The sequence below is a fragment of the Opisthorchis viverrini genome (assembly GCF_000715545.1).
Source record: "Opisthorchis viverrini unplaced genomic scaffold opera_v5_1, whole genome shotgun sequence".
Classification (NCBI taxonomy): domain Eukaryota; kingdom Metazoa; phylum Platyhelminthes; class Trematoda; order Opisthorchiida; family Opisthorchiidae; genus Opisthorchis; species Opisthorchis viverrini.
The window spans coordinates 6,573,350-6,589,852 of NW_008751657.1; the positions used below are offsets into that span (position 1 = coordinate 6,573,350).

General features: G+C 42.6%; 1 protein-coding gene across 1 annotated transcript in view; it reads left to right on the forward strand.

The window, feature by feature from the left end:
• The window catches only part of T265_00105 (hypothetical protein), a gene marked incomplete at both ends in the record, with an annotated part of 68,307 nt that overhangs the window by 36,609 nt on the left and 15,195 nt on the right, over positions 1-16,503 (forward strand). Inside the window, 7 exons of the mRNA XM_009163762.1 lie at positions 1,484-1,694; positions 3,466-4,285; positions 7,483-7,791; positions 10,619-11,788; positions 12,507-12,625; positions 13,334-13,654; positions 15,572-15,697. Of these exons, the coding sequence (XP_009162026.1) occupies positions 1,484-1,694; positions 3,466-4,285; positions 7,483-7,791; positions 10,619-11,788; positions 12,507-12,625; positions 13,334-13,654; positions 15,572-15,697 (3,076 nt within the window). The remainder of the gene's footprint in view (positions 1-1,483; positions 1,695-3,465; positions 4,286-7,482; positions 7,792-10,618; positions 11,789-12,506; positions 12,626-13,333; positions 13,655-15,571; positions 15,698-16,503) is intronic.

A 16,503-nucleotide genomic window follows, 5' to 3' on the forward strand; every position in this document is an offset into this window, starting at 1 on the left:
TATAGCTCAATGGATCGCTGAGGTGCGCAAACCGTCACACCACGGTAAGGTCCAGTCTCTTCGTGACGGGCGATCGATGTAAGTACTGAATGCCGCCGCATCCGTATTAGCATGATCTTTCTGCGTCAGACCGATAGCGCATATAAGTTTCCGAAATGCCCATTCATTCACTACAACTCTCAGATTATCGTTTTGGAAAGAATGATCGACGGCGGGATTTCTGTGTTTGGTTGGCATCGTATTTTAATTCACCATTCTGTAGTCAAATACAAATACTCAAACCACGTGAAAACTTCCAATGCTTGCACCTTCCAATAAAAAATTTCATTCCCAGTTCAGAGATATGGAAAATACACACCACAACAGACAAGTAGAATCTATTCCTTCTAGGTTATATTTCCTGACAATACCAGATTTTCTGTCTGCTGATTGCATAGTTATATACTCAAGCGCCAAAATCGACTCCAATTATAGTCGGAGATCGCAGTGCGGTTACGTGTTACACCTCTCTGGTAACGTCTTGATTCGTTTTGAGAATGTAACCCCAATGAACTACAGATCATTTAGTGTGTGGTCCTGTGTCAAAGTTTTGCGTGGTAGTGTGTTCCAAAATGAATTAATTCTGGGACAAACTGACCCTGAGTTGCAAGGGATAAATTATTGCGATATGATTCTGCATATGACAGCTTGTTTATGGTGAATCCCATCATGGCACGCACTTTTGTACTAAAGACACAATGCCCAATGAAGACCTCATGAACGCAACACAAACCTGGCTCATGACTTAGCCGGAAGTGACCTGCATCATTGCTACACCACTAGAACCATGTCTTGTTGGTCCAGTCGGGTCGGAATTAACGGGCATCATTATTAAGATCGATAGGACAGATGACATGACATAGCTAATTTCTGGACAATGCACAGGCCGGTGCCGTTCCCGTCCTCCGCCTATTGGATAAGCAGCTGATTTGTTAGCTGGCGCAAAATGTGACTTTGTCTGTCGCTCAATGACTTGAAAGTGTTAGTACGAATTGTCCAACAAATGACGCAACAACGCTGTGCTCAAGACGGAGCTACCCTCAACCAACTGGAATAAATTGTGGTTGCGGTGAGTGAGTCACGATGAAACACCACGACTAAAAGCCGTAAAAGGTGGATAGACTTTTACTGGATTTCGTTGTCCGTGATTTTGGTAAATCAAAAAGTCTACATCGATTCTACTTCAGTAAACATAAAAATGACCGGAAATGTTGATTGCATCATATGTAGAAAGTCGTTTCAGTGTATCAAAAGGCTGGAATTCCGCAGTGCTAAACAAGTCCATCATATATTCGGTATATTTCTATATTCCCTGAATTCTAAACCCGAACTGCGTAGAAACAATTACATAGGATTATTGCGTTTGGTAAAACGGAACTGCACCCAAAACTAAGCAAAAAAATTGACAAGAAAATTCGCTCCTCATTGTTCATTGTTTGTGCAGAGTCATAATTGAGCTGATCACGGAAGAACAACAAAGAGGCATGCGAAACGATATACTTCCGCTTCACGTTCGTCTGCAAGCTGGAGGACCGGTTTTAGTGAAAAATTACTCAAAGGACAAGGTCAATCGACAAGAGTACAACCATCGCATGGGTATGCAACAAAACTTGGCATTTGAGCTATGCATCTATGCACTAGAAGAAGGCTACGAGGTGAGTTTTCTTTTTTTGCCGGAAAGGAAGTTGAACTGCCACCAGCTGTTGCATAGAAATGGCTGATGAATTTATATTGCTTTTTCATATTCTGAAAAGCGACTAAGATGGACATACGGTTTCACTCCTAAATTGTCTCAGAGCACTACATGGAACGTTGTTCTATTATAAAAATTCTTTGGTATGCATATATCAATAAATCTGGCGAGGACTTGAACGACAAAACTGCACACTATCTTCGCGTGGACATAGTAAAATCACCTCCAAGATGAAATTTCATGTGGTCGTCAATCTTCTGATGTCCAACTCTACCTCAAACCCGTGCGGCGGTTTGAGTAAGACACTGATGTTCACCAGGTTGAGAGGATTTTGTATCGCATTTGCGGCCTCTTACGGTAATCGCTCTATTCCAGTGTTCAGGCATCATCATCATCATCATTGTCAGCTTTAATAACCGCATACTCGTCGTACAGTGGTTGCATCTGCCGCAGTTTCGTTCAGGCATCTAATTAATGGATGCATTGAAGAGAACCGTCATCAATAATGAACGTAGTCAAAAAATATAATCAGTGGCATGAGAGTCTGGGCGTTTGCTTACACATTCCAGCCGATTAGAAATAATGCCATCCTTTCGGTTTAGCAACAACCAAGAATTGTATTTTACGTCTGTTTAGCTCAGTGCTGAAAACTACGAGATAGATTCATTATGTACACTCATCCAAAGCGAAACGCGCAAAACAGCTATAGATGTGCAATTATAATGCTGCTTACGAACTGTATATAACTCTAAACCAACTAGACCAAGCAACGTACCCAAGGCAGTTCCAGAATGACAATTAGGTCTTTCCGAGCTCCAAGGACAGGGGTAAGACGACCAACTGCTATGGCCTTTCGGAAATCCGAACTTTGTGGCCGCTTCTTCGTGCTAAGACCAGGAATGATGAGTGCATTTTAACTGTTCACTGAGTCAATTAGATGCCTATTTACCGACTATTTGACCTTATATTCATACAAACTCGTGTTATGTTCAGCTGGCGTGGTAACTAATTTTCTGAGGGCTTGCTCGTGTGCTCGCATTTGAAAAATCCCCTCACTCATTGCAACATACTTATCAAACAAGACCGCAAGTGTATGCTAAAATCGGCATTTTGATTGGTAGCAGTGGCATAACACTGTTTAAGAGTTTTGTTCGGCTGTTGTCTTGTTGTCAATATGTCATAGATCAGTTAACTCGAGTAGGACAGAGCTCACCCCCTTATCCTTTGGTGTGATGACTGACTTGGTTCCGTATGGCTGTTCTTTTGGTTTTCACTCATTTAGTGGCCTCTATGTCGATCAGTTTTCTGTCACATTATATCAGCTTGCTCAAAGTTCACTTTAGCTGGATTACATCTCGATAGCTACACTGAAACCGGCGTTTCTTTTCGAACACAAAAGAATAACAAAAGACGGTGCAAAAGTCTATGCACTTTCTTACTAAGTGATATTGTTCTAGCTCAACTAACCTTTATTCGTGTTATGAGTGACCGAAACATTCAACTGATTAGTGTTCTAAGCAAACAGTAATATATTAAATAATCAAACGTAGTTCCTAAGCGTAGTATTAAATAAATAGTATTAAATAATCAAACGTAGTTCCTAAGCGAAGGCTAGAAAATTTTTGACAACATTTTTGTTCTACTTTGAAGACTAGTCTTCGAATCTAGGCGGATGCATGTGTACAATTGAGCGCACAAATCCACCGTATGTCTTTTGTTTTACTGCACCTTAGATCAAGCTAAATGGCGAAACAGTCTGTATGCAGAAACACGTCGTCAGGTTGGAGGATGTTGCCGCAATCACAATGGATGGAGATGCCGACTTCACCAGCATTGAATTCAAGGACACTTCTGGTGAAGACGCTGAAGGAATTTATGATGTAGAAGAACCACAATTAGGGTATATGCGCGTCCAAGAAATGCGCGACAGCTTCTCACGCAAACCTGCTACCCCGATTGTTGTGAGATCAAGCGTTAGACGAAGTAAACGGTCGAATGAGGTTGCCTCACCAATGCCAATAGGCAAATCAGAGTGGAAGACTTCAAGTGATTTGTCCAAACCTACCATAGATATTGATACCGTTTCGAGAGCAGCGCGTGATTCCACCAGTGCCTACATGACGCATAATGCCGGGGTCAACGCTTCGTCCGACGGCTACAGAACATCAACGGTTGACTTATCACCCAAGTCAAAGAAACGATCTACTGTGCTACCTACCATTGGGAGTCGGAAATCCATCAATCTAGATGAATCGAAACTAGAGGAATATGCAGTTGTTGGTGGATCCCAAAGTCGAACAATCGCGGGTGATTCCCATGGAGGGGCCTACCGGTTACTGGATGATGAAACCATGCCTGTCTCAAGACCTTCGATTCAAAGCTTGCGTGGCACCAGTTTGAGTGCGTCTGCAGCTAGTCTGCAAGAAAAGAAGAAAAAACGGGGTTCTATTTTTGGAAGATTCCGGAAATCCAAGGGATCCGAGCCGGATTTATCTGCGGTTGAAACGGAAAAGAAGAAAAAAGGGTCAAGAAGTCTCCTGAGAACAAAAAAAGGTATCTCGAACTACCTGGAGAATAAAATGTCTTCGAGTTAGAGTCCAGTCCTAGTGAAAGCCAGGTGGTGCACTCGCATTCATATTTTCTCTAATCGCCGTTTTAACGCCGTTTTCATCCGTGCATACTAATACCAACCTCAGTAGGTACGAACGTAGGCAAAATATTTGTACTCATCAGCCAAGCACACCATGACATGTTATCTGTAAAACGTGATGAGATTCAAGCATTCCATTACGCTGGCTGTCTTTCACACGTAACTGGTGCTTAATACGCTTGTGTAGGAATGAGTGAGCCTATCCATAATCATCAACGTCATAATGTGAACGTTTGTATGGCTGCTTGTGCATATGTTCGTGTCCGTAATTCGGTACACGTGTGTTTGTGTGAGAGGTACAGTGGGTTGTATTCCACTCATGTATCTTCTCATTTTCACTGTGCCAAATGCGACATCAATGCATACAAGCTGAGCAAAAGGAAGTGTATCTTGCTTGTGATGAGACTAGGTGATTACCAAGCAGCTCGACAACAGTTAGCTCCAGGAGTTTGGAGAGGCCTGTTGTTTCAATTTCAACCGGGTGGATAACTCGAGTCTCGCTCTTATGAGCTCTCTTTGGTGATGCCCAAACTACATAAACGGAAACGTAAGTACATTCATCATTCTTAACAAAACTTCGTATGGGTTTTGTGGACTGCTCCTTCGTTAGATTTTCCATTAACCAGTGATTAGTATGAATATGGCCAGTGATTCAAGTTCCTATTTAATTAGTTTGATTTATTAAAACCATTCAGTTTGCTTTTAGACTGTTATCATTAAAGATGGATGGCATCCAACTGGAGTAAATATTCTATAGTTCTGGTTAAATAGCTGATAAAGCTATTGATGGAGACAAAATGACGGTGTATTATCGCTGAGATAGTATCCAGTCTTATTTGTATTTGGGGTTCTGCGGTCTGAAAACTCTCTGGGTCACTGACGGTTGGCGTAGATCTATAGACAATTCAGGGTGACCCGAATTCCAAACAGGCTAATTTACTCAGCTGTACTGAATTTGTTTGGCACCATCAATTCGTTCCCCTCCCCCTCATCCTGTAGAGCTACAAACCCCAGGAAAAGGAAGTTCGATCACATCATATAGGTTGGTTGATGTGAAGACTAACCGTTGGTCTCACTCACATACAGCAGATATGTGCGCAGTCTTTGAATGATGTCTTTTCGTCTCAGTTCGAAATGTTTTTTACCCGGTCACAATGGTTTCTATATAATGGGTGAAGCGAAGTTTCGTGCGCACTTCTAAAAAAGCTAAATTTAGAAATCCTCTTGGGGTTTGTCGGCGCTCGTCACCTAAACATCAGGTATGAAGGCATTGTTTAATGGGCAGAAGTAAGAAGTCATTTAAGTCGATGTTCACCACAAATTTTTGCAACAATGGCTTAAAAACGTGTTATCAACTGGGAATCAGATGAGCTTTGCAACGGAACGCTAGCTGGTTAGTGATAAAGTAAACGGGCGAACGTAGCACCTGTAAGTGAGTAGCAGTGCGCAGTATATTCCCATTAAAGATGCTAATGGTGATTTCTGGGGTGCGTGATGAAACTGAACTGTGTTAAATCGCCAACTGAAAATGAGTCGCTTCCCGCAAATTGACCTAAATTAAAAGTTTAGGTGTTTTATGTATGTCTCGATATTATACACATTGATATATAATCAGCTTCTGGTGCACTGCTAACCTTGCTATCGCAAGTCATTTGCTACTCAGCCTAGTAGTTTTTAAGCTGCGGCGTGAATATGCATGGAAAGCAAAGACTTCAGTCAAAGAATATCTCCAGCACCACAATTGCTGTTGTTAAGTCGTGTATTGAGCGATCCAAATCATCGTCCGCCAAAAAAGAGCATTGTTTTCCGTGCCCAGTTAGGAGTGGCACGTGTCAGCTTTCGACGGGGCAAAGGGTGTGTGAAATTTGAGTGTGGTCAGGACAACTCGTCTCTTGGGATGAAATTTACGTGATTCCCATTGTTTACCGTTGAAGAAACTAGAAGCTATGACCGCTAATCGATATCAGTGGCGCTCTCATTGTCATCTTATGTCCATATTGTTTGACTGAGTGTCTGAAGGTTCAGGCACCTCGGAATGACGGCGAAACGTTGGTACTAGATTCCTTCCATCTGCTTCTATTCCTTTATTCACATTAATAAATATTAATGCGACAAAACATTGGTTTTGAACACTGATTCTGAGATATGGACGACGATGGAGCATGGGAGACTCCGTGTCAGCTATGACGATGCTTGCATATCTGGATCTCGAGTCACTCCCTTGACTTCCCATTAGTACTTTCAGGCATATCAGGTTGGATTGGTTGGATATTTCCTATTATCATGGAGAGTCTCACTTTTCCTCCGACTTGTTAGGGAATCCGATCGATATAGACTTTGAGTGTCCTCAAGGGTATTTAGTTCTGGATGTATTCTGCAATTCCGTCGCTCTGATAGGACTTGATAAAATTGGCCTCCCTATATCTACCTGTATAACCCGAAACGATTCACCGCTCTAATCTGGCCGCCATACTTTGACAGTGATCTGTCTTTGAAGGTTTGCAGACCACTGCAGAAATGGATTCACATTGTCGTTATAGTCAGATGTCTTATGGAAATTGTGAATTATCGACATTTTTTTCAGGCAGGTTAAAGTCCTCTGGAGGGAGGCTTTATAAAAGTTTCCCAAGTAATAAATGTGAGCACTTTATTTTGTCACCTATAGCTGATGCACGACAAACAGTGTTGCGTTTGGGAGCAGTGATCCATGGTTCTTCTGGCGTTAACAGATATGGAAAAATCAATTATGGACACGATCACCTATATTAACTAAGATATGCTGTGTTGGAGTTGTATGCGGAAAACTAGCAGTAATTAGGATACACTTTGGGAAGACGCAGTCAATAAAACACACAAGTAATTATGTATGAAGATATGAGCAGAAAGAGAAAGCTGAATGTACTAGGCCCCAACCAACACCACAAGGTGCCTCCATGCTGGTTGTTTAGACATCGCACAAACGAAAGCACAACAGCAAGAACACGGACATTTGAATAGGGAGACAGGCAGGGCTTTCTGTAGGATTCCTGTAGAACCTCACCAATTTTTAATATATTACGTTCAGTATCATATAAGTCTCCAATTTTTTTCTTTTCATCAGGTGTTACTTCCGTTTCGGCGAATGATGTGCGTATGTCAGCCTCGTTCACAGACATGCCTACGACTGCCTCTGGTTCTGTCTTCGGACAATCTAGCACCATGAGTTTGCGGCCAAACTATTTGGGGGTTGGGGCAGACCTAGCTCCGGTGCCAGGACCAATACCAAAGAGTGCGTCCAAATTGTCTGCACCTGAAATGGCGGCGTACGTGGCAGGACAGAAAGCGGTGCCGGAATTCGAGGCGTTCATGCTAACGAATGGAGTCGATCCAGCTTCTTACACACATTTAAACGACGAGAGAAGCTTGCAAAGTAATTGACGTTTTTTTAGCTGAAGGCTCTTTACTCCGATGAGTTTTCTTCATTTGGTCCTGTGCTCTGAAAAAAGAACTGGAACCCATACCTTATAGGTGAAAAACTTACCAAATATCTATACAACTCCACCAAGCTGTGATATAATTTCTCGATGATTTTAGCTCGCATCTCTGCCATTTTCAACATCAACCAGCAATGGTATTCCCCAGTTCACATATAAGAAGATAGCAGTCTTTAGAGGAATCATCCGGAGGACTGAGTTGGTTCCCCTTAGAGTGAATTTCGTATACCACTGTCGGTGATGCAGCATGAAAAAATTTGATTGTTTTGACCGAATTCACGATTGATGTCTCGTGCACCCGATGGGCGTGTACAAAATGTATGGTGATTTGGCTGCACGGCAATAAAAGAAGTCCAGGGCTAGGTAAATTATGCCCGGTCGACACGGCTTGTGTGAGGCAACAAAACAATAGATATTCGCTCTGCACTGGAATGACTGGAGGTCGAAATCCCGCCTGATTAACCCTGTTGTTTATTCACGTTCAGATCACGTTCAATTTGTTTTGAAGTTTGGCGCCGCTTAGATGTGATCCGTTGTTACCCAGTCTGCCTGAGACCGCATGCCAGTTGTTATACAGATATCATGAAAGATGACTATCCCCATCAGCCCAGTCGCCAATACCCTCCTTGCGCCAGGCCCAGTGAGAATCATCAACATAGTAACTGTGAGGCAAGATGGTGATTGCTGTATAAAAATCGCTGTATTATAAATCTGCCCGTACTGCCAACTTGACAACCGTAAGGAACCCTCCACTCATTAATATTTAAAGACTTATTTTCCGTATCTTCTGTATGGCATCGGTCTTGTCCTAGTTTGCTGCCAACCAGGAACGCCAACTCCTCAGCTAACGAAGAGAAAACCTGCACGTTTGTGGCAACGGGAAATTAAATCACACCGTATGAAGCATAAGGGTGTCGCAAAAATCGCGTTTTTTGTGCACGCTAAGGGCAGTTGAGAATGCAACAACCTGATCGACGTCATCACATCTAATGCTACATTAGAGTGACATACAGAAACTCATCCTCCTCTAACTGAGTCCTCGTGTCACAAAACTTGAGTTATAAATCGATCACTTGAAGACAAGGTGAGGAATGTATAACTATAAAGATGCAAGGTGCCGACCTTTATGAAGAGATACCACTGCTAACAATAAATGCAGAAGGGCAGAATATTCATCTGTGCAGTGAACACATCCGGGATATAATCATCTTAAAATAGTATGAATTGCTTTCCTAATGGATGTAAGCCTCCCAGAACGGAACTCCCAGAGCAATTAGCTCACGATTCGGACCGAAGGCGAATGGGGAGCAATGACTGCTTTTATCGGCCAATGCAAAGTATACAACCAAATAGATCGCCGCAACATAATTCTTCATACCCACACTTCTTGTTTCATTATCGGATGGAGCCTGAAGTTCTTCTCTGATGACTCCAAAAGAAACAGCTTATCAGAATAAACAACGACAAACGGGCCTGTTAAATCATTCAGCAGACAGAAGCTATCAAACTCAACCAAAAACTGGGAGTACGTATTCACCTACATCTTCATCATCATCGTCATCATCATCATCATCAAGGACAGCAACATCAGTGTTGATACTGACGCTTCACCACCGGAATGCTGACAAACGAATGCCTACAGATGGTATAGCTTTTAGGTATAAACCTTGTGAAACTGTACAGACAAACAAAAAATCGCATGAAACGGATATGCACGTCACAATGGGCAACACTCTCGAGAAGGCTACTGTTAGTACAACAGACCCCAACACCCCTCAACATCGTACGAATCATGAATACAGAATTTGCGGCGCAGACGTTCCGGACGAATACACTGGCGTAACATCCAGACAACTAGAGCATGAGAATACCCTAAAGTGGTGTCTGACTCCCACTCTAGAACCATACAGAAGGGATGAAGGATCAACTTGACTATGTCACTTCAGTGGGCCCAATTGAGCAGGAATATCACAATGAATTTGCTAACGCGTGCATTCGTCAGGACAGTGCCCGGGAGCCGGGAATGAACACGCGTCCAGTGGAACCGGTTTTCTCACATTCGGAGTTGCTCCGGCGACAGCCAGCCAGACACCCGCGGACGATATTTTGGCCATCAATCTCATGTGACCCCAAAGGACGCTTGGGCCATCAATCTCATGTGACCCCAAAGGACGCACGCATGTGTCGACTGACGTTGTTAGACACATTGGTATACACAGACAGAAGGACACAACACCCAAGAAGTCGTTCACACCATAAGTAGGAGCTAAGGTCAAGGTTGAACAAGTCGTGAAAAGCTATCTTTCTTTAGATGTTCCAAAGCACATGACAAGCTTGACTGTCAGTGTCCGAAACATTTGAGACGATAATGCTGCCATCGAATGGACGCTGACCTGTTCATCGAGCAAGGCTACTAACCTACATACCTTTTCGTCACCATGCTCAGAGCCATGGTCACTGCGTGCCACCTGATCAGCAGGCGATAATTGTATTGCATTCGGTGTACACGCTTTCCCACGTCACACAGGGCGATGTTGACATGACCTGAAGTTACAAATTTCATTCTTTGTTCCCCTTTAAACATTTATGCTTAAATTCATACAAAGTGTGAATTACCTAGCCAAGGAGTGATTACCCGCTGAAGGAAACATATTGGGGTCCCATGGACAATAGGGACAATTAGGCGGTTTGTTTGTCTTGGTTACACATTTCGGAACTACATATTTTGATGATACTGTACTGCTGTCACAATTTCCATTTTAGCTTTCTCCAGGCCTTATCCTGAATCCCATACGATGACCGCAGGTCCAAGCCAAGTCGCTCCTATTATGCGAGCATCTGAAGGACCAGTGTACTTGAATGTCGGTGTAGATCGTGCCTCTGTTCCAGGTCCGGTTCCAAAGAGCGTCGCGAAAGCAGCAGCTCCGGAAATCGCTGGATATGTTGCTGGTCAGAAAGCGATTCCTGAATTCGAAAACTTTACCATAATAGGACCAGTGTCGGCTGCCTCGGTAGGAAGTGTAATGGCGTATGATCAACCAACTCAAAGAATGTCAGCGGCACCCACTGTACCAACTACAACACGTAAGCTAAAAGGAAACGCTCCTGAAAACGCAGACATTTTGTATGATTCTGGTCGAGCAAGCTTTGACCCCAACGTGAACCTCACTGGTGGAGCACCAGAGCCAGTCCCGCGAGGAATAGAGTCTAGGTACATGGAAAATGACCTGCAAAGGGCAACAAAACCGCCAAAGCTGAAAGGAAGCGCACCGCAAATGGCCTCAGCTGTCCAAAGCTACTATCAGAACGTCGCACCAGGGGATTCGAATCTTGTTGACCTAAAAGCAACTGATTTTCGTCCAACATCCGGTTCTGTGGTTGCTCCATTAGGTCCTCCACAGTATTCGGAATCCAAACCAGCCAAACTTAAGGGACCAGCCCCTGAGCTTGCAGCCAAACTAGAAGACAAGTATCATGGAAGAATGGGGCATCTACCCGAAACCACACTAGCAGGAGATGTCTCAACACAGAAGCCCAGAAGCTCTATGGTACAAAGACCGGTTTATGACGTTGATAATGTAATTTCCAAACCGAAGTACAATATGAACCCTGTCATACAAAAACCGGTTTACCAAGAACCTGTTCGTTCTGCATCAGTTCCCTATCCCAGCTATTCCAGAGATGAAGATACCGAGAGCGCTATCCATTCCGATGGAGAATACGTTCTTACTGTGGGAAGAAGTGATTACTATTATGAAAGAAAAAGATCCCTCAGAAATTACCGATCTAGGCGCTCGCGGGCCAAAGAACGAGAGACTCGTGCCTCCATGGGATTCCCGAACCGCATCGATTCCGCCGGAAGTAGTATTTCCTCCCTTACGGAGAGCGAATTGATGCTATGCAGAAAGAGCCGACCCTTCATGTCCCAACAAGGTAATTTGAGTCTCGGTTGAATAATAATAATAATATGCTATGGCTCTTTACAAAGCTTAGTATGCACCATGCTTATATTAGCAATTTACCCGGAAAAATTGAAAAATTCTCCTGTCCCTATCACAAGACAAAATGAAGAAACCACGCATTTTTCATGCTGCATTCCTTAACGGTTAAAGTAGCTAGACTAGTTCAGTAGGTGATAAAACATAGATCAAATCGGGAATTTAGGTTTTCCTTATTGGAATGAACGGTTTCACAGAAGTATGGATGGGAAATAAGCAAAAAAACATGTGTTGCACATGTGTTGGTCATGCTGTACATGTCGGTGCATCCGACTCAAAGGAAGTCACAACATTCCAAAGTTTTTGTTTGGCCTCATAATGTTGATTCGATGTTTTGGCATGATTCTAAGGACTCGGAATAACATGGCAAACGTTTCCCCCATACAGTCGGATCTCGGGAAGACCGATTTTCGAACCCCTTCACAAAGGTCATATCTCGTGAGTTCGAAGTTGACCTGAATAACCTTGCAGCTCCTGAAAGTCGCGAACAACCGAGCGTAAATATATGTAACAAGTTTTCAAATTTTCGATGCATTGGAGTTGGACAGGAAAAGTGGGGCTTTCATTCGTGCACATTAACTGATGATTAGGCGTAAAATATGATACTTGGGTCACCGTAGAAGCAAGCTTAATTGTTTTTTCAATCTATACAGATTTCAGAGAGCGGCCTGTATATTCCACCAGGGCGAACATGTCCAAAGTGTATGCAGAACCTCCAACAATAAAATCTATACCTATTCCAACTACAAAGTCATACGTGGACGCTACTGAAGTAAGTTACAGTATTTTTCCTAATGGAATTGGGTTGGTCCGAATGCTAACTTTTGGAGGCAGAACGTTACCTTGAAACGCATTTGTTTGCTTTCTGCCTGGCTAATATTCAAGCGTGCGTGATTTAGTGGTAGTCGGTAGGTAGCATGTTTGCAGGCATTGGTAAAAGCGAGGTGACATTTCAACTCTTCCATAGGTGGAATGTCTTGAGGTTACAAACCATTACCAACAACTCCGGGCGTTGCACTCTCAGAACAGCTCACCAGGAATGTTTGGCCTATCTACGGGTATCTTTACAACACTAGCTACACTTCATTCACGAAGGACTCCGGAAAGGCGTTCTTCCACGCATTGTCATCTACCAGCCACCATTAGATGGTCTACAGTCTTTGGTACTAGGCAGACAGAAGAGTGAACGAAGGGAACAGGATATTTTAGCTTCAAATTAAAGTACTGAAATGTAATCACACAACGTAGTCGTAGGCGAATCCTTTTGTTCCCTCTGCCAAACTCCAAAGTGTTGCTTGATATAAATGAAAAGAAAAGTTTTTCTCCGTATGTTTTCCCAATGAAGCAATGAATCAGCATAATGATTTAACCCCATTTTTTCATTTCTTTTGTGAGCCAGACATTGCGCACCACGAAATATTTCTTCACATCAATAGATTTGGAAAAAACTTACTGTTCTCATAATTTATCTTCACTCCAGCTAAGAAATAACAAATTTGGAGCCAAATTCCCACTCACTCTTCGCTCTGGGCGTAGTGCACTTCTGACTGGTCACTTTTTGAATGAACTGCCCATACCGCAATCATGCACCATACGCCTATGGACAGACGAGATAACAGAAGTGGATTCGTTCTCGGCGATGACAGTCGAGGTGTGGTCTACCAGTTCAATGACAGTCTATGGTACAAAGAATAGCAACCCGACTTGTTTGGTATCCTGGAAGGGCGCGGACAACTCAACCAACTTGGACAGCCACAAAAACTTCGCTATTTGTATTCACGCAAGAGGACTGTACTCCGCTGTAGGTCAAACCTTGATGTCTGGTTGCTTTTGATCTGTAATCTGTTTAGCTGATTTTGCTGAGAATCACATGAAAGAATTCGGCTGACATCTGCACTACAGACTGGCCTATTTCGATCACTAATAGAAAAAAGGCCACAGGAAAACTTTCGACCACTGACTAAGCTATACACAATTTGTAGCCCCAGGGTGCGGAACGTTATGGAATCGTTTCACTTAAGTTTTCCCAATCAACATTTCTAACGAGGGAGATGAAACTACCTTAATTCTGGTCATTAGAATTTTCGGGGTCAAAACCCTGCACTAAGTTATCCAGCAAGTTGGGTTGTCTGTCTGAAGGCGTGTCCGAAACGGATATATTTTAGACCTTCGTATAGGTCGATAAAACAGCGAGAACTTGCAGCTTTTACACCAGAACCAAAGTAACCGAGCAATAAAATCAGATCGGTCCGGAAGAAATGGGTAGATATTTCCAAGCCCACAGTTAACTAGTTAGTATCACCCCAATATGCCCTTAGAGCGGCATTATGAAAGTACAGTTGGACAGGTGTATTACTTGTTGTTTCGGTTGGACAAATTCGTGACACGGGTTTAAACCATAGCACCACTACTCGCTGCCGTTAAGTGGATCTGACAAGTAAAGTCGGACTTTGCAAGGAGGGAGAATAAATAGGCAGTTATCTGCTCTTTCTATTCAGAAATCTGAATTAATAATCGGACTTTGTACAAAAGGTATTATTTAACTCAAATGATTTCAATCCATATTCGCCGCATATTCTTGATAGTTCAACAACAATAGTCAGCTGTCCAATCCACTCTCCTGACATGCTATTTCCTAGGTAAATACCACAGTTTTGATAGGTGTGTGAGCAAAGGCAGGAGAGGACAGTTTTTGATCTAAACACCCTTTTCGATAAATACACTAATTTGCAAAGCAATTTGGTTTTCACGGGAGACTCAACTGAATCTCTCGTTTATGATGTCCTCCAGCTAAATGTGCTGCACACAGGCCGTCTCATGATTTATTTGGCACGAAATTGATTTACAAATTAGTGTATTTCTCGAGAACAGTGCAGTTTGGGTACAAGTAGATCATAAGGTTGACGGAAACTTTTCGATACCTTTTCGATACTTATGATTTCACCATCAAACGAAAATTGTTTTCGCAGTCCTGTTGCCCAACAGCACTCCACAGTAATGTATAATGGGTCTAAGTATACCATGTCGAAAAGAAAATAACAGGTATGCTGAAGTCCAAAAGACGGAATCGAGCTCGATCCAAACCAGGGGACTCTGAACAGTTCATGTGCCAGAATGCTTTCTATTTGACGAAATTGTTTGCCGAAGAAACTACCTCCTATTTGGTAAACAAGTGACCAAGGACGGTTCATACAGACTAAACAGCTACTCAGCACATGCCGACCATTGAAAGAAGAACGGGACTAGCAAACTGCGTTCATTACGTATTTATCAGGCGGTTTATCACGTCAGGTGGACAGGGCATTTCAAACCCTAGTTTGAAGATTTTGCCGAAGGTTCTGTGACTAATAAGACAGATTTTTGGTCACGTCCAATAGTATGTATTGATGGGGTGTTACTGAGAGGGATGTAATGGATGTCCTGGCTTGTTTGAAGTAAGCTTCAGGTGGAAGCAGGATCCTATCGCAGGTCAGAACCTCATTCTGCGCTGATTTTATAATCATTTACGCGATTTTGCAATAGGAAACTGGTAATATCAAACTGCACACCCAAAGGGATTTTCTCTTAAATGGGGAATAACCCTATTTACCTGCCCATTTATAAAGTGTGCAAATGACTTGCTGATACAGTGCGTTGTTGCTGGTGGTGTGAATTGTGAAAAAGTCGGATGTAACTTGTTCAACTCAAATTAGATCGTTTGTGTCCCTTTTGGCTGCAGGTATCGATCAATGATTACGTCACACTGAAACTCCCAGAATCATTCAATCCTGTTCTTCTGAATCACTTGGAACTCGAAAGTTCCAAAAACGCTGAGCTAGATCTCTTTTCAGTCACTGATAATCTGGTAAGTTTTTTCCACATAACAGTTGTCTTTATAAGACTAATTTGTACTGCGCCATAACTACTATGCTATACTCGACTGTAATGTAACGCACCGTACCATTGTACTCTATGCTACGCTATGCTAGGCCAGTTCTATTTTATGTTCTTCGAGAGAATTTGTAAATTAAGAAAGCAACCGAACAGTTTTGGTGAACAAGAACTACCAAATATTATTAGGACTGGAGGTAAAAATCAAGAAGGCGTGCCATATAGAGATTCAGTCAATATTCGTCGAAATAGGTACAAAATGATACATATACAGTTGAACAACACTCTATTGATGGAACTCGAAAAACAAACATTGCTTGCCTGAAGTGGTTAAGTAGCAGCCCCAGGATTTTGCATTCAAACTTATAAAGTACAACCGAGCGTATCAAGCACAAAGGGTGGCAAGATAATCCAATCCTAGCCTAAAGGCAGACAGTTAAATCAAGCCGATCAGCGAGGCAGCATTTTTCCACTTCTCCCAAGGTTAACCAAAAAACTTAGCTGAATTTCATAGCTGAAAAGATCATTTGAAATTCTATGTCAACGAACAAGATGTAACAAAAAAGTGGTATGTTCAGGTGCATGAGCCAGAAAACAAAACATCTTAAGGGTGATAGCTAAAGGATCCTCCTTTTCTGTTCTTGCATGCACTCCCCTGCAACCCAGTTGAATCACTTACTTATGATGATTATAACGTCGGGTATGTCGTAGAGTAGACAATCCTTCTAAATAATAACGTTTACTTGAATTCCTCGGAGAAAGAGAGCAAAATGTTATGAT